Source organism: Channa argus, chromosome 2 (assembly GCF_033026475.1).
Source record: "Channa argus isolate prfri chromosome 2, Channa argus male v1.0, whole genome shotgun sequence".
Lineage (NCBI taxonomy): Eukaryota > Metazoa > Chordata > Actinopteri > Anabantiformes > Channidae > Channa > Channa argus.
The window spans coordinates 5,478,039-5,496,219 of record NC_090198.1 but is presented as its reverse complement, the minus strand read 5'-3'; the positions used below and the strand labels follow the sequence as shown (position 1 = coordinate 5,496,219).

General features: G+C 39.2%; 1 protein-coding gene across 1 annotated transcript in view; it reads left to right on the top strand.

Moving 5' to 3' along the window:
- mmp15b (matrix metallopeptidase 15b) overlaps positions 1 to 17,017 on the top strand; it is a 30,676-nt gene extending 13,659 nt beyond the window's left edge. The window contains exons 5-10 of the mRNA XM_067494978.1: positions 2,149 to 2,310; positions 3,881 to 4,077; positions 8,480 to 8,618; positions 10,737 to 10,887; positions 11,052 to 11,170; positions 11,517 to 17,017. Of these exons, the coding sequence (XP_067351079.1) occupies positions 2,149 to 2,310; positions 3,881 to 4,077; positions 8,480 to 8,618; positions 10,737 to 10,887; positions 11,052 to 11,170; positions 11,517 to 12,043 (1,295 nt within the window). The 3' untranslated portion in view covers positions 12,044 to 17,017. The remainder of the gene's footprint in view (positions 1 to 2,148; positions 2,311 to 3,880; positions 4,078 to 8,479; positions 8,619 to 10,736; positions 10,888 to 11,051; positions 11,171 to 11,516) is intronic.
- The last annotated feature ends 1,164 nt before the right edge of the window (positions 17,018 to 18,181 follow it).

Sequence of the window (18,181 nt, the reverse complement as noted above, 5' to 3'; positions counted from 1 at the left end):
TATAAAAGGTTCTACAGGGATATTATATCATGAAAGTAGGGCATTTATGTATAGACATGCAATGGTAATTTCTTCATCTCAAGGTATTTGTTGAAACAAAAGCTAACAACAGTGTTGGGTATACCAAACAAAAAATGTCAATGTCTCAATAACTTGTCAATTGTTAGGTGTCATCTTGGTCTCATGATGTCAAAATGTGAAGAGCTTGATGAAGAGGACTGTTTAAATACAAATTGTAATTGAACCAGAACATTTTGTGGTCCTGGATCAGACATGATCCATGAATCTTGTGATTTTTGTGGTTAATCAACTTGTTAGAGAACATCATGTCATGGAATAAGAACGTTGGACATGTGCATTCAAAAGTCTAGAGAAGGTCAAATTAAGATCATCAAGGGTTGTAGTGTATTTTAAGCGCGTAAAATTTCACCTGAAACTTTAAGGGTTTAAGGGTTTAAACTTTAAACTTTTTGTGAGTAGTGTATGTTGAAGAGAACAATGAATTAACTAGTTGAAAATATTAACTTGAAGATAAGGACAGAATGTTGTGTATGGATGTTTAACAGATTCTGGACATCCTATTAGCATTTTCTTCAAAATAAAACAAAAGACATATAGTCTTTTATTTTGGACGTCTTAACCTTTGAAACGTATCCTGGAATATAAAAGAGAATGAGCTCTGATCCCTGATCTCCTTTAGATAGGGTAAAACAAAATTTAGCTTAGTGATCAAAAGTTAAACCTATAATAATAATAATAACAAGGGTAATAATAATGTGTTTCTCTTGAAACACTTGACCTTTCCATGTTTGTCAAAGAAATAACAACTCTATCAGGCTAAAAGGATTAGTTGTTTTCTTGGTGATGCACAATGAGTCGACCCATATGATCCAATAAAAAAAGCTTCAACAGTTTCTCCAAATGAACGCTCACACACACCATACATAGACACTGTAAGCCAGCAGTTGTAAAAGGTCAGAAGCCTTTGTGGTTCTTTGTAGTCAGATTGAGACTAATGTGCGTCACTGACTAACTAAACTTGGAAAATCTCATTCTGGTTGTCAGGGTTCTGCTTTATAGAGCTTTTATTTTACACTGGAAGTTCCCTCAGTTGCTAATGAATAGTGTGAAACATGGTAAACAAGTGAACAAAGCTTCAGAGAGCTGAAATATGACTTGAATGACAATGTGTGTGTAGGCTATTCAGAATTAGATGCTTTGGCTGAACGTCTAACTTCACTGAGATGTTTGAAGTTTGCTTCAGTCTTTCTCTGTCAAACTGAATGGTTGTCATGGTAACAGCTAACAGAGGCCTCTTTATTTGCTCTCACTGCTGACTTTTCTTTTCTCAGCCATCTCTAGCACTCTATCCTGCCCTCTGCCGTTTTCTCTTCCTGAGTGTTAGCTGAACTTATCACGGCATGAGGACATTCATGTGACTTTAGAATTGTAGATGGTGGGGGAGATGAAATGTGTGTAATTCTCATGTGTTGCAAAAGAGAGGAAGTGAGAAGATGCATAATGACATGGCATCCAGAGCATCTTCCCTTCCCTTGCATGTGCTACATTGATATCACCAAGTCCCAAACCCCCAAAAGCACAATGCCACTGGGACAACTCTGACCAATCCGCATGCTCCATTTGGCCAGAATAAATGGCTCCTAAGTTCAAAGTTCAAAGAGAGCAGTGCTAGGCAACAAAGAGGTATTGACTGAGGGGAAACACCCAGCTGTGTACTGGCTTCACTTCAGACACAGCCATTAGGAGGATTATGTAGGTCAATCTTAATTCAAGTTTTCTTTGCTTTTGCCTTTTGTGTATTGAGGAGGTTGGTGTAGTGGTCAGTATGTCACTGCCATGTTGTAGCCTTGTCAGTGTGTACTTTGTTGTGGTGGGATTGGACAGTTAGCATTACTTCAGTGTTTAGATAAGTTAGAAATGTATGCTGATTCATCTCAGCAATTATTAGCAGGCCTATTGGGATTCCAATCTGATTCACATCTTGGAGAGGAAAAATGAAAAATGAACAGACACTTAAAGACTTGTAGGGAGTTTTTTCTCACACTGTAAGTTAAGAAGTCAGAATAAGCATATTGTGTTCTTGGTACTTCCTCCTTTAACTTATGTCTTTGCTCTATAACCAAACAGGTAATGACCTGTTCCTAGTAGCAGTCCATGAGCTAGGTCACGCCCTGGGTTTAGAGCACTCCAACAACCCACTAGCTATCATGGCTCCCTTTTACCAGTGGATGGAGACTGACAACTTCCAACTACCTGAGGATGACCGGCGGGGCATACAGCAGATCTATGGTAAGATGTTTCTTAGAAGACTGCCCTGGTGTCCATTGTATGCAAGACTGCACTTACAGTATGTTATAACCAGAAGGACATGAACTGATAAGTTGCGCTATATGTAAAATTCAAAACACGTTGCTTTTTTAGAACTACAACCTGACCTCGATTCAGTTTTATTTTAAAATGCTTTAATTTATTTAGAAAGGCATTTTACTACTTCAATTTAATCAATTTAATTTTAGAAATAATAAAGTAATAGTGAGTAGTTATGTCCCCATACCGATACCTGGTCTGATACTGTCCTGATGTACCCAAAACCAAAAATGTAAAAACTAATGCTGGTCGAGAAGGTTAACAAAGGTGGACAGTTTTGGTTTGGAGGTGCTTTAGGTGATGATAAGTGATGCTGATGAAGTAAAGCTAAATGTAAGCTGTGCTGTGCTAAAGTCAACATCCAGTCACTGCCAGTTGTTCTCATTGTGATTTTTTTTAAAACATGTTTAATATGTATGACTGATGATGGTGATGTCTGAGATTAGCTTAACTTGAAATTTTCTTTGTTTTCTAAAATTGTTTTACCTTACTGTAGCATCTTTTTCATCTTTTGTTTTCCTTTTTTCCTTTTATTTCAATTTGCTTTATTTATAAAAGCACAAACTGCTGATTGCTAGCAGCCATGTCTTTTTTGGCAGCAGAACATATGAGAATTTCTTTTCTTGCAAGATCTTTGGGTTTGACGACAAGATGACAAAAAATTCTGGAGGTAGCTCCAGAATTTTTTGTCATTACTGAAAAGTTCTTAAATGTGTTTGAACAGTTTACTGAGTTGTCAATTGTGGGCTCTTTCATCTGTGACAGTTGGTGGAAACTGTGTTTAAGTCTGAAATGTCCAGGCTGTTAAAATGAGCTCATCTCAAGGTGTGTCCCCAGCTTTGAGTTTCATTTTTGCTATTTGGTAAAGAATTGTGCTAATTCTGGGGGGAAAAAGTGGTTTCTAGACATCCCTACTTAAATGTAAAATGTAAATGTCCTTGAATCGATGAGAAAATTAACACGACGATCCCAGATGATTACGTTAATGATAAACCATTAAGAGTGGATCCAGGTAGAAATAGATGGATTGTCTCTGGCAAAGGTAGAACAGTTAGCTGATTGGAACTTCTAAAGCTTCCTAATTAACACACCACGCTTGTTTAATTTTTTCAGAATCAAAGTGTGAAGATGGCACATTGTGGTTTTGTGCTGAACTCTTTTTTTGTTTGTTTTGTTGGGTTTTTTTTTGCCAGGTGAAATTGTCATCATCATGATACCAAGTAACCTGGCAACCAATAGAGGTGTTAATTAGTGGATTTTAACCTTTAGAAGTCTAGAGTATATCTGGTCATTTTTGAATACTTTGGATTTTATCTTTATAATTCACCTTTATATTATAGTAGTTTTGGCTTTCTAACGGTGACACTAACCACACATGACATTACATTTAGTACAATTATTGATGATTTTGTGTGGTCTGTCTTTCTGTCAGGCGTCATGTATAATATAGTAAAATTAAGTTTTATTCCACAATGTTGATTTCTTCCTCCAGGTCAACCAGACAGCAGCCCCACCCAGGCCCTGCCCACCGTGGTACCCCGTCGCCCAGAGCCTAGGCCACCTCAAACACCTCCTCGACACCCCGATCGCCCCAGGACCACTGAAAGACCAGATCACTATGGACCCAACATCTGTGAAGGGAACTTCGACACAGTTGCTATGCTTCGAGGAGAGATGTTTGTTTTTAAGGTAAATGGTTTGAGGACCGGAAAATCTGCACATTTTTAACTGCTAGATATGTATAAGTAATGGACATTAAACATCAGAAGTGACATGCAGACCTTCATTGTGGTTCATTTTATAACCTTCCTTGGAGATTCAGTCAACTTCCAGCAGAGGAGTTAGTTTACCCTGTCAGTAATTATTCTGTTCTGGAGAATCAGTTTAAGACAAATGGTGTGTGCAGGGCCAACAAGAGGCCTGCTTTCAATCAGTTCCTTGTGGATTGTAACCCAACTGCGCTGGTGTTTTTTATGAGATGGAACACTGTTAAAAGGACGGGGTGTGGTCAGGTGTTTTCCTTAAAGACCCTCTGGACTCACACAAAACATTAACAAGGGCTGAAGCAGCAGTGAAATAGCAGGGTTTTTACCTTTAACAGATGTCTTAGAAAACTCAGTTGTCAGCTGAGTTTTAATATTGACTTAATATTCAAGGTCTTTTGATACTATGTAATACAGCCCCATGGTCATTAGTTATTCTACATTTCATGTGTGTTCTCACCATGGAGATAACGGTTCCCGGTAGAGTCATTTACATTCAAATTAACAAACATTTCAGCAGCAAACAGACCTTGACTTCACAAATATGTTTTTCCCTCTTCAGGATTAGTTCAGTAACAGTCTACACTTACTAAAGCGCTGCAAAGATAAATGATGACATATTTCAGTAGGGGAGGTCAGAGGAGGTGTCTAGTGTTGGCAGCACTGACCAGTGCAGATATTAGAGACAGGTGGACAGATAACACACACGCTCCACTGTAAGGGAGCTTCAGCCTCAGATATCTGAAATCCTGACATTTGACTGTGAACTGCAGCAGTAGGGAGTAAAAGAGCTGACGATATTAAACAGTGTCAAACTATCAACTACATTTTTGAACTGCATTCCAGAAACCCCTTGGCATGCCTGTTTTGGCCGTGAAAAATAAAACCATTTTGTTACTGCAAAGCTGGATATGACACACCACTCTTGGATGGGCCTTTTGTGTTGCAGTATTCTTGTTTTCGTAGATTAGATTATTAAAACATCAAACAGCATTGTTTAAAATGTCCTCAGTCCCTCATACAAACAGATAGTAGTCTGCCTGGACATGTGCTGCAGATGGTCAAACTGGTACCTTTGCTAGCATTGTCTTATGTTCTTGGGTTTCATGTACCATCATTACCTAGTGACCAGAATTAACCCTTTCCTAGCCTACCAATGGTTTTTAAACACATGTATCCTGATCCCACTAAATGCAGCAAAAAGCATAGTATATTTAAAGTTTTAATCATTTTTTTTTTTAATCATTTTTCTGACTGTAGTTAGTAACATCACAACTACTCATAGAGGGATTGGCCTTAAAGATGTGTAGAGACATTTGTGTTCCTTTATCCTTAATGTAACTTTTCCTTTGCTGGTGGTATGCAAACATGCTTAAAGCTACAAAATTCTACTTAAACCAGCCAAAGCATAAAACTCTAAAAAATAAAATAAAAATAATATTTAAAATAGGCTGCACATCTCAGCTCTAAATGGTACATGGTTAACATTATACATGCTAAACATTATGAAGATAATAATAATAATAATAATAATAATAATAATAATAATAATAATAATAATAATAGCTTTACTTATACAGCACTTATCCAATAGTGTACAAAGTGCTGTACATTAAAAAGCAAAATAAAGACAATTAAATAAATAAAATCAGGTTAAATATAAAATCAAAGAAAAGCACAACGTAAAATACATCCAAGTTATATAGATAGAATATATTATTTATACTAAAACAAGAAGCTCACATCTCAGGAAAGGCAAATCTATAAAAATGCGTTTTTAGAGACTTAAAACATGACACTCAGTCAGACAGCCGGATTTCCTCAGGCAGTTTATTCCACAGTTTTGGAGCCATGATGGAAAATGCTCTATCCACTTTGGTTTTTAACCAGGAAGTTGGAACAGACAACAATCCACTGTCTGATGATCTTAAGTTTCGTAATGGCACATATGGGATTAAAAGATCAGAAAGGATGGCACTAAACCGTGCAGTGATTTATAAGTAATCAGTAAAATCTTAAAATTTATCCTAAGATGAAAAGGGAGCCAATGTAGAGATGCAAGACAAGGTGTAATTGAACTTCCTAGTTCTAGTCAGGAGCCGAGCTGCTGAGTGTTGAACAATTTGTAGGCGTTTCAAGTCTTTTTGGTGAAGTGAGGAAAATAGGCTATTGCAACAATCTAGACGAGAGGAGATAAAAGCATAATTAATAGTCTCAGCATCATTAAAATTTAACATAGGTCTATTTTTAACACTGTTACTATGATAATAAAAGCAGTACTAATCTAGTTTAGTGATGTGATGTTCAAAACTTACGTTGCAATCAAATAAAACACCAGGATTTCTGGCAACTGGCTTAACAAACTTTTGATAATGACCCTGAGAATGGGAGAATATTACTGGAAATATTTTGAGGTCCAATTACGAGAATTTCTGATTTATTTGAATTAAATTGAAGAAAATTGAAGGACATCCAGTTTCTAATATCGGACTTAGAAACTTGCAGAGAACTCAGCCTACTATGGTCCATAGGAGTAATAGGGAGATACAGCTGAGTGTCATCGGCATAACAGTGAAATTAAATATTATGTCTGCATATAACATAACCCAGTGGAAGCATGTAGATTGAGAAAAGAAGTGGGCCAAGTATCGATCATTGGGGAACACCATACTCACAGGGGGAAGGGGATGACATATAATTGTCAATGGAGACACAAGATTTCCTTTAAGACAAATAAGAAGCAAACCAGTTTAACGCTGTGCCCGATATACCCACCCAGTGCCTCAGTCTATCCAACAGAATATTATGATCCACTGTGTCAAATGCAGCACTTAAATCCAACAGCACGTGGATAGAGCACAAGCCAGAGTCAGCATTAATTAGAAGGTCATTTGGGACACGTAGAAGAGCTGTGTCTGTGCTGTGGTCTTTGTGAAAACCTGATTGGAACTTCAGGTGCAGCCTTATAGAGCTATGTACCTACCCTGTGTACTGTATCAGTCTGGAAGTCCTGCAGCTTGGTATCACCTTGTGTCTTCTTTTTCTTCTTGACAGTTTCATGGGTCATGAGTGTTTCAGAAAGTAAAAGATTGACAAGTAATGTACACCCTACTGTTATTATTGTCTCAAATATTATTTGCTAGTGTTATTAATTTTGGTGTTTTGTTGTCATGTACTGGTTCATTTGGAATTAGTCTGTGTTGTTCATATTTGAATAGTGCTCATGCCATTTGGAAGTGATGCCTCCACTGTTCAGAAATTGTAAGTATTAATAGTAGACATTGTGCTTCTGTGCTGTTAGTCTGCACAGGCAAAATAGCTCGCTTTACAGTATGTTCTCAATGAGTGGGAGTAATCTGCAGCACATCAGTACCACTCTCTCAGTCCATTAAAAGAAGAAAGGGCCTGTCATTCTGGAGGGAAATGGCTCTTTTCTTTCAGTCATGTCTAGCATTTGTCCTTAGTACAGGGCTTCACATACAGAGAGCCAGTAGGGCACACTGAGCTGTTTTCAATATTGAAACTCCCTGAGTCCTCTGTCGAGGACTAATATGGTCATTCCACTCTTAATCTGGAAAACGCAAGGAGCTGTCAGACCACACAAATGGAAGAGCGTGCAGTCTATTCGGTTCGGCCCTGTTCTGTTTGTTGGAGCTCTTGCCAGATCATCTCCATTCTGTTCCATTCAACACCATGCCGCGCCATCCTGTCTGCCAGGGTGTCCTGCATGAAGGACAAACCTAGTTGTGCTTGCCAGAAAGAAGCAGCACTGAGCATTTTACCGTTACATTATCCAGGACAAGCAAGGCTACTGACTCACCATTTATGAATTAGTCTGAGGGCTTCAAGTGTAAATCTTTTTGCTGGCTTGTGTGCTTGTGTCTGCACAGTATGTATACTGTATATACGAGAATGTTCCCAAACATTAGCCTACTTCTATGCTTTGGTTAAATGTGCTGCTGTGCTGCTGATGGGATAATGAAATCACTCTCACAGTTCTATATAAAAGTTTCCTGTAGCAGGCTGTGATTAAGAGAGAGAGAGAGGGAGAGTGCAATATGAGGATGCGATAAAGCCACCAGAGCAGAGACTGACTATTATTAGCCTTCTAATGTTCTGCTATTGTTAGTTTATTGTACGTTCTGGTCTAGTTATCCTGCAGAGCTCAGCTTCCTTACGATCACAGTGCTATCTGAGCTCACGGGGACAAACCAGTTGACTGATGTTGACTGATACTGTTCTTAAATGTTTTAAATAATACTAAAAATTTGATAACTGATGGGAAGAAACAACACACTCAAACACACTTCCTAATGTTATCTTCTCAGGGCCGTTGGTTTTGGCGGGTGCGTAGGAACAGGGTTCTGGACAACTACCCTATGCCAATTGGTCACTTTTGGAGGGGTCTACCTGGAGACATAGATGCTGCCTATGAGAGACAAGATGGCAGATTTGTCTTCTTTAAAGGTAAGCAGCAAATATAGATCAGTAGTCACTGTAGTAGATCATGCTCCCTTTGAATTTAGTAACCAAGCTGCCCATAGAAAACAGCAAAAATACAGAGTTTATGTAAAAAACACTACAAAAAACAAGATGAGATGAAAGGTGAGATGAAAACATAATCACAGTTCATTGAATGCTGTGGAATCACAACATCCAGGTTTTATCACAAATCAACCTGTTTTACATTACATACACTATGTAGCAGCATGACAGCTTTAAGGTAAAAATATTTTGATCTTTTCATCTTAATAGTTATAACTTAATAGTGCTTTTTTATAATAGTGTGGGTTTGTACCGCAAGCATATGGAACATAATTATACCCTTCCTGCAAAGAAAACATCCACCGTCTGCTTTGTTCTTCCAATTACAGTTATATTTCTTTGCAGTAATTACAAACCATTTTGTCCTAATGCTATTAGATATAATAGTAAACCTGGTTCTGGGGCTTTTTTCATATTCTTGAGATAATGTTAAAGATATCCACTAATTCCACCAGCTCCTCAAGAAAACTGTGGCACATAATGTATTCTACATGCAGTATAAATCTCTTTTAGCACAGCTCATTATTTATACTGTGAGCCACTGAGAGCTGCATGTCTTTTACAACGGTGAATAAAGTTGTGGAATGAAAAAGAAAGAACTCAGTCTTTTATGCAGCTTCAACTGATGAGTTTCAGGCTGTGGGGGAAGCTGTGGATGATGAGGAGTATGATGTCATCGGCAAGTCTCTTAGTGTGACACTTGGCTTTAAGCCATTAGCAAAGAAAGGAGGAGAAAAAAGAAGAGGAAAGAAAAAAAATGGAAGGACGGTCAGACCTCGAAGCACAAGAGAAAGGCAAATAAACACATCAGCAAGAAGAACTTTATGTAAATGGACCAATGAGATCAGTCAGCAGCTTGACACTCTGTGTTTCTGTCAACCTGTTTAATTGTGGATGTCTTCAGCCATGACCTACGTTTTGCACATTTATGCAAAAAGGCTCCAAATCTCCAGAAATAATGTTTTTGCTTCTGGAGGTGACTTGTTTTTATGTATGCAATTATATGTGATTTTGACGTAAATAAGTTTTGTTAGTGATGGTGCAACCACAAGTTGTTCCGGTTTTTTCTGTTCCTTACTTGTAAATTGCTTTGGATAGACGTGTCTTCCAAATGATTAATTGAAAATTTACTTGGAAAGAGAATTGAAAAAAAAATCTGAGTATTACATTAAAATTTGATTTATCCACTTGTCTTCACAGCTGTTGCGTACCCAGAGGTTTTACAGCTGTTTAACCAAAACAAGCTGCAACCATAATGGAAATTGTATTGTTTATCCTGTCCCATTCGTAAAACAACAGTTACACAGCAGGAATAAATCAAATCTTTAGGTCATGGAATAAGTCATGGGATTTTAAATCAGGACTGCGCACCGCAGGAACCCTGGGAAGTATTACATCAACATCTTTTTCTTTCCAGATGCTGAGTGCAGAGTTTTATTTTAAATGAGGAGCAAGGGGCTGAAGGTGGGTGGGTGGATGGATGGGTGGGTGCATGGTTGGGGGAAAGGCAGGGTGGGCAAGACAGATTGAAGCCAAGAGGAGACATGTAGTGGTGCCAGGGGTCCCCCCAGTCCAACACAGTCAAAAACAATAAAACCTTCTCTTCACCGAGAAAGCTACTTTCCTGACACGGGACAAGCCGTTCCTAATGGATAATTACAAGCCAAACCCCAAATCCTTAGTCGATGTTCTACTCGCTTCTGCTCTGTTTTTGATTGCTTGCCAAGAAATCGTTATTACATTCATATAATTTACAAGGGTGTGTAAATGTTGTGTTGGTTTCTTGGAATGTTGTTCTTGTTCTGTTTTCATCTCTTATTTTACATATTCTGTGCCAGCAAATCTAATCTGTGTGCATGATAAAAAGGTGCATTTGCATCCACATATGTTCTTCCATGTCTGTGTATCAGTTCATGTCATAAGCAGTATGATTGTGTGTAAATATTTTAAGAGTCTATAGGAGTTATGAGTGGGAGTGGACAGGAAATGTTCTAATGTATGCATTAGAAAGGATGAATGGTTTTGTTTTCCTCTCCTCAGGAAACAGATTCTGGCTTTTTAGGGAGGCTAACCTGGAACCTGGCTATCCACTGGAACTGACTGATTATGGTCGCGATATTCCATACGACCGAATAGACACGGCCATCTGGTGGGAGCCATCTGGCTACACTTACTTCTTTCAAGGAGACCGGTAATGTAACCTCGAAATTCTCTTTTCTTTTGAATGTTCTGTGGAAGCCATACTGTAATATACTGACCATTTAAGTCCAACATGTAGTGTGTTAGGACTCTATTCTGCTCTTGTTTAGACAGATGATAAACAGTAACAAACTTCTTCTCTGCTGCTGTCTGCAGGTACTGGCGCTTCAACGAACAGTCACGCTCAGCTGACAGAGGCTACCCGAAACCAATTAGCATCTGGGGATCATCGGTGCCCTCTTCTCCCAAGGGGGCTTTCCTGAGTGATGATGGAGGTGGGCTGCGAGATGTAGAGTGGTTTCTCTGTGTGTGTGTGGGTGTGTGTACAAAAGGAAAGGGAGGGGCTGGGGCAGTCAGACACGCCTGAGACAAAGAATCAGGGTGCGGTCATGCAATCATAAGGAGAAAGATGTTGGTATGTGTTTGCCTGTTGGGAGGTAAATTTCAGCTCACATTCGTGGTGCTTTTTGCTTTGCTGTGGTAGGTAGAGTGTAAACTGAGGTCCACGCTCCAGAGTCCATTTAAAAGTGGATTTCTCAAACAAACATGAAAAAAGTATTTAAATTCTATCTGTGAATTATTACATTGGCTTACATCTTCTGCTTTCTTGGTCTTCTCCAGCTTACACTTTCTTCTACAAGGGCTCCAAATATTGGAAGTTTGACAACCACCGAATGAAGAGTGAACCAGGCTACCCAAAATCCATCCTGAGGGACTTCATGGGCTGCAGCGTGGACCTGGACCCTGACAGGGACACAGACACAGACTCGGGCCGCAGACACCCAGATGTGAACCGTCCACCGTTTAACCCAGATGCAGGACGTGATAGTGACAAGGGCAAAGACCAGGATGGAACAGATCGTGGTGGAAAAGACAAAGAAACTGACAAAAATACAGGCAACGGCTCAGACAATGACAAAGAGGAAGACTACCGTGAAGGACGTGAGGAAGACACCAACGAGGTGGACGTAGTGCTGAAAGTGGATGACACTCAGGAGAGGACCATGAACATCCTGATGGTAACCATCCCTCTGGTCCTGGTGCTGTGCATCTTGGGATTGATCTATGCCATCATTAACACACTGCAGAGCAAAGGGGCACCGCGACTGCTGGTACACTGCAAGCGCTCACTGCAGGACTGGGTCTGACCCTTGACATAGGGGACGCCAAACTTTGAACTTAAATCGGACCTTAGACACCCCTTCTTCTAATCCAACCCTCATCCTAGTGATCTCTAGTCTCTGTGCTCAGTGGCTCCTTCAACTCTTAGTACAAGTGGTAGTAGATCCATACAAATACTGTACTGATACATATACACACAAACTAGAAGCAAACATAATTTATGTCTTACATACAAACACACACCACCCTAGCCTCCTCTTGTCTCGCAAGGAGTCCTACAATGCGTTGACTGTGGTGTATTTATGTGAGAGAAGTTTGCACATTGTTTTTTTTTTTAAATTGTTTTTGTTTTAGCTCATTTTGTGTGACTTTTTGTTGTTATTATTTCTAAGCCAGGAAACCATTCTATTCTCCCATCACTGCACCACCCTCGTCCTTTCCTAAATCTCAGTTGGGATTTCTGGCTCGCTCATAACGTAACATATGGCTAGGCAATCACAGTTGCCGCCAAAGAAATACATACATAGGATTAGAAAATTTACAGTTACATTTTTAAAAAAGAAAAAACTATTTGTAGATGGAGCGCTATGTTCAATTAGTTTATTTATACTTCATGTCTTCCCTTTTCTCAGCAGCACAGTTTGTTATGGGCTGAGGTGAGTTACGGAGAAACTGGATTTATTTCAAATTTCATTTCACGTTTTACAATTTTTAAAATGAAGTAATAGGTGCTCAACGGGCTTTTGACTGTCTCTGAATAGGCTGATGTGACCAATTTTGTCTCGGTCATACAGTGATAGGTTTGGTTTAAAAGAATATTTTTAGCTTATTACAGTTTGGACCTTATTTTTCAATTTTCTTTATTGATCATAATAGTAATAATAGCACTATACTCATTGAGTTATGTTCTGGGGTCTCGGGAATCGGGTGACATTGCAAAATGCAATGGGGGGAGCTAGCCTGACTCTACCAGAACCTTTAAATTAAGTGCAACATGTCATATCTTGTTTGTTCAGGACAAAGTTAGTAAACTCTCAAGCTGCTCATAGTCATTTGTAGCTCTGGACAAAGACAGACTAGCTGTTCCTCCATATTCCACTGTGGTATCATCAAACTTTAGCAAAGAAGCATTTTTCATCCAATGTTGACATTGGATATGTTCCGATCTGATCAGGAGTAACCGCATCAGGGCAAATGTGGACATTTTCTAACAGATCCAAATTGTATTCAATGGAGCCAAAACAAAGATTGTTTCTTAGACAAGATACTTCACCATTGTACAGTACAACTGCAAAAAAAAAAGTGATTTATAGCCCCATAAAACCCAGTGGAGGGATATGTCTTTACTCTAGGAAATACTGTCATATTAGTTACAGAAGTCACATACTCCTAGTTATGCTTTCATTATATAATATTACGCCTATAACCAAACCCTCCAGTATTTAGACAAAGTAGCTCCTGAACAATAATCATTGTTTGATGAAATCTATACTACTTTTATTTCAATTAAACTGTGAGTTTTGAATTTTAAATGGTATGGGCAGATACCTAATATTTACGAAGCTCATCAGTATTGGCCACAAAAACTACACTGATACACCCTTTTGCTTTCTATTATCCATTTCGCCACACGCAGTAATTATCAATGAATACAGTTTTATCAGAACAGACAGAAAAGTAGCTAAAACTATGAAAATAGGACCCAAGCTGTAATGCACTGTAATGATCTTTCAAACCAGTGTTTCTTCTTTATTTTGTGCTTACTTGGTTGGACATTGGGTCTCCCATTTCTTTTCCTTATTTGGACATCATTTGAAGACCCTTTGTGGCTCAAAAGGTAATACTGACTTTAAAACCTCCTTTGCTTAACTTTCATTGACTAATTCCCAGAGAACCTTTGTGCTATAAAGAAGACAGCCTAATGGTTAATTTAAAAAGTCAGCTCGCTGTGAAATACCACCAGAGAGGGAGCATTCATTGCATTTGTGCGTGTGTGAAATGAAACAAGGGTGAAAGAAAGCAAAGACACGGCCTTTAACTTCAGGAAAGGATGTAACACTACAAATGCAACACAGAAGTCACGGGCTGCAGCTAATGTACCATGTAGTTTGTAATGGGCTTTTTACTGCTTGTGTGTGTGTTTTTCAAGAACAATCTAAGATACCTCACTGATGACCTGTGGTATTTCTGCAGTAAAGATAGCATATCTGTAAGCACTGGGGTGGGCTCCAGACATACAGGCTAATCCTCTTCATTAAAAAAACAGCAGGTGTGTGCAAATGCCGTTAACCCCCGTGACCCCTAAAGTAAACCTTGAACTCCCTGAATCAAAACATTCGCCAGTCTCTTTTCATCTAACACGAACAAAGATTGCACAAAGGGGGTGTGTGCACAGGATAATGTCCACCTTAACTGCTCATTATATCTGCACTAAAGGGCCATTCCAGTGCTTTTGAGTAGTTTAGCTAATCTACTATACTTTTATTTGCAGAATATTCTTCTAATATGTTTGCAAAATGGCGGGTGTAAACTTTTTATAATGGGGCTTCTCGGTACAATCACCTGTACTTTAAAGAAGAAAACAAAATTCGACGATAATTTCACTTGACACAGTTATGAATACATAACCAATACATTATCGAGACACTAATCTAATAGTCCAGCTGTTGTTGTTTGCAGTACTTTTTCTGATTATTGATTTGATACCAATAAGATTCTGTGTCTGACAACTAGACGAAAAATGAGGGAGAGCGTGTGTAACAGAATGACTTTAGCGAGGAAGGTTTGTGTGAGGTAGCATTAAGCTCCCACTCTCATCATAGTAGACTCAGTTTGCCGGGCTCGGGTTACACAGATGTGGACGCGGAGGGTGAGGAGCGACCGAATTTCCTGCAGCTGAGAGAAGGGAAAGCGAGGATGGGGGAGGGAGGCTGACCTCATCTCCCTGAGCTTGCAAAGTTTGTATCTCAGGAATAAGGAGGGGTGGAAAGAGAGGAGGGGGCGCTTTGATGGCCCTGTCCTACTGGCAGTAGTCCATGTGACCCAGATTGTACTACTACAGTAGCTCAACAACAGTGCTGGCCAGAGTGTAAACTTAAGCTTAGAGTAGGTGACAGAGTTTTTTTTTAGGGACGCTTGCTGCAAGTGCTTCACTTGTAGTTGCATATGAACCCTTGTATATGTTGTAAAGCCCCCGTTTTTATTCCCCCTTGTCTTTATGTTATGTCAGTTAGACTGTAACATGTATTTTGACATAGAAAAAGCTCTCGTGTTCAGCGAGGTGATGACAAGTCGAGCGGAAACAGATTTAAGGACATAAGAACACACATACAGACCTGTGTTCGCTTCACTCGAAATTTGCAGTTCTAAGCAATTCAGCAGTTTGAGAGGGATTGAACTGAATACTGGTAACTGGTCTCAGGAAGCCAAGTACGTACAATATTGGAAAGTTAGGAAAGAAGAAGTCTGTTAAGGCTAATAAATGTGTGGAGATGTTCACTTTCTCTGGTCCGCTGGCCATAAGCAAGGCCTGGTCCCCCACTGTAAATCTCCCACACTCTCTTTATCCCCACCCCCTTCGCATACTCAGCCCTGCCCTCTACGCCCGAGGGGATTATAACAACAACAATGGCCTTCTCTCTCTCTCTCTCTCTCTCTTTCTTTCTCTTCCACTCTTTCTCCTCCCCCTGTTTTCGCTCTCTCTAATACACACAAACACGTTATTGTCTTCATCCCCCCCCCCCACCCCCTTAGGAAACTAGTCCCGGCCAAGGTCCAGCCTCATACAGCAACAGACATTTTTTTTTTCTTTTTTAAATCCTAATCCTTGTTCAGCAATATTTAACACTCTGTAAGGCTTCACATCAAAGCACTGTACCTGTCACACTTTGAGTCTGTTGAACACAGACCTGGCATATCCAGTTATAAGCAGTAATGCTAATGCCTGCTTCCTACTAAAGCACAGGGCCTTGATGCAGAGTTTGAAGTGAGGTTAGGACATCGCTGAGCTTGCCTGAGCTTTCATCTCTCTCAGGATGTGTTTCTGTAAACACTGCATGTTAAAGGTTCCTGATTCAGCCCTGCTGTTCTGGCTCCAAGCAAGCCTTTTGTTTTTTGTTATTTATTTTAATGAACATTTCTGTTGATTGTTACATTTCTGCTTTTTTTTTTTTTTTCCACTGTGTGCAGCTGCTGTGTTTCCCCTGTTTTAACATTTTCAAAAAGTCATCCCATCAGTTCTGTGGACGAAAAAGATCAATAAATAGCAGGCTGCAAAGATTAAAAGGAAAGAAAAGTCGACTCTGGTCAACTGTGACTTATGATCGCTCAACCCCGAAGGATTGTCGGGGGTCCAGTTGCTTCACTTAATTCCCCCCGTGCATCTCACCGCACCCACAGAGCTCGTCCAATCTAAACCATTTGAAATCAGCACTCAGCTAACTTATTCACGCATTGTGAGGATGGAACAGAAAAGAAAGCTAACAAATGACTTTCAGCACCCATGACAGCCCCCTGTATGAGTCCTGTGGATTTGCTCCCATTGTGCTTTACACAACTTTAAAACTCTTGAGCAGCCCACCTTGAGAATACAGTAAAGCCAAGATTTTGCTGGATTCTTTACTGACCATCACACTAGGCTCTCTAGAACTTCTCTCTTCCTTACTACTATGAGTAATGGTTAAATGACTTTATGAGAAAAACTTCACCATCATCCTCAATTGGGGGTGAGTTGTGAAAAAAAAAGACAAAAAAAGTAGCAGTTAATTAAAACAGATTATGTTAATTTGTCTTATTTTGATCTTATTTTCTCTCCAAACTTGATGTCTTGTGTTAATAACATTCCAATTAATTATTTTGGATTGGTTGTTAGTGGGTTTTTTTTTTTTTTTTGTCTTCTGTAGAAAATGTAAGATTTTATACATTTGTTGTGTTCACCTCTAGTTGAGTGTGTTAACAAACCATGCTGGACATGTACACATTAAAAATTTGTTCTGAAAATATAGTATGTTTTTAGATTGTCTATGTTATGACTGGTGCAGTGCAGTGCTTTCTGAACTATATGAAGAAAATAGAGAATTACAATTGTACACACACACACACACAGACACAGTATACACACCCTCTACTCTCTTCCTGCAGTGAGGTCACTGCCCATAGGGCCTTGCTTCCTGTCTCACACGGGACATGAAGCAGAACAGCCTTAAAGAGATGGGAGAGAGGGGTCTGGACTATTGCCAGGAAGCCACATGAGAGGGGAGGAAGTTAGCTAGGAGCTTGTTGGGCCTGTAACAAACCGACCAGGCAACGGTGTCATCACAGTGAAAGGAAATTCATTGTTCACTGCTTCTTTTTTTTTTTTTTTTTTTTTTTATCCAAATGCCAAAACTACAAAATGGACACTGACAGCACAATTTATTGGATGTTTTTGTGACTTTAGACTTGCTGAGAACACATGTAAAGTGACTACACCTACTCATGTACCATTGTAGGCATAATTGGTCAGACTTTGCACAAAATGAGTTATTTTGTCCCTGTGGTTCCTCGTGTTAAATTAATGGACGAGCCTGGCTGAGTGATGGAACCATTTAACAAACAGTCAAAGGTCTTCAATGGGATGTGAAAAGAAACACAACACATGGCAGACATCTTTTAAGGGGGGGTATCTGTCTGATGCATTGGTCCTGAATCAAATACCTCACAATACAATGGTCTTCCAAAAACCGATCATTAATAAAAGCAAACATTCAATGTATTATCATCACATTCCGTATTAAAATACCAAAACAAGTATGCATTAGTCCATCTCTCAATACTTGCTGTTCCCTGCCTTCTCTGTGGTACTCAGCCCATCTAAAAACACACTAAGTTTATTTCTTGGATCCAATCATTATTATGTACTGGCAAGTGCAGTATGTGGGATTGACTCAAAATAAGATTAAATGAAAAACAGCAAGATTATGGCTCACTTACAGTATGTTCTTTAAAAGTCCTGTCGAAAATTTTGAAAAAATACTCGAAGGAAACTTCATGAAGATCTAATGTTTAACACTCTTGGTATTTTCAATTAGCTGGAAACGAATAGTTTGGGATATTACAAGCTGGTAGTAATAGAAACTTAAGTATATACACTACTCACAAAAAGGGCTATTCAAATTTTGGGTGAA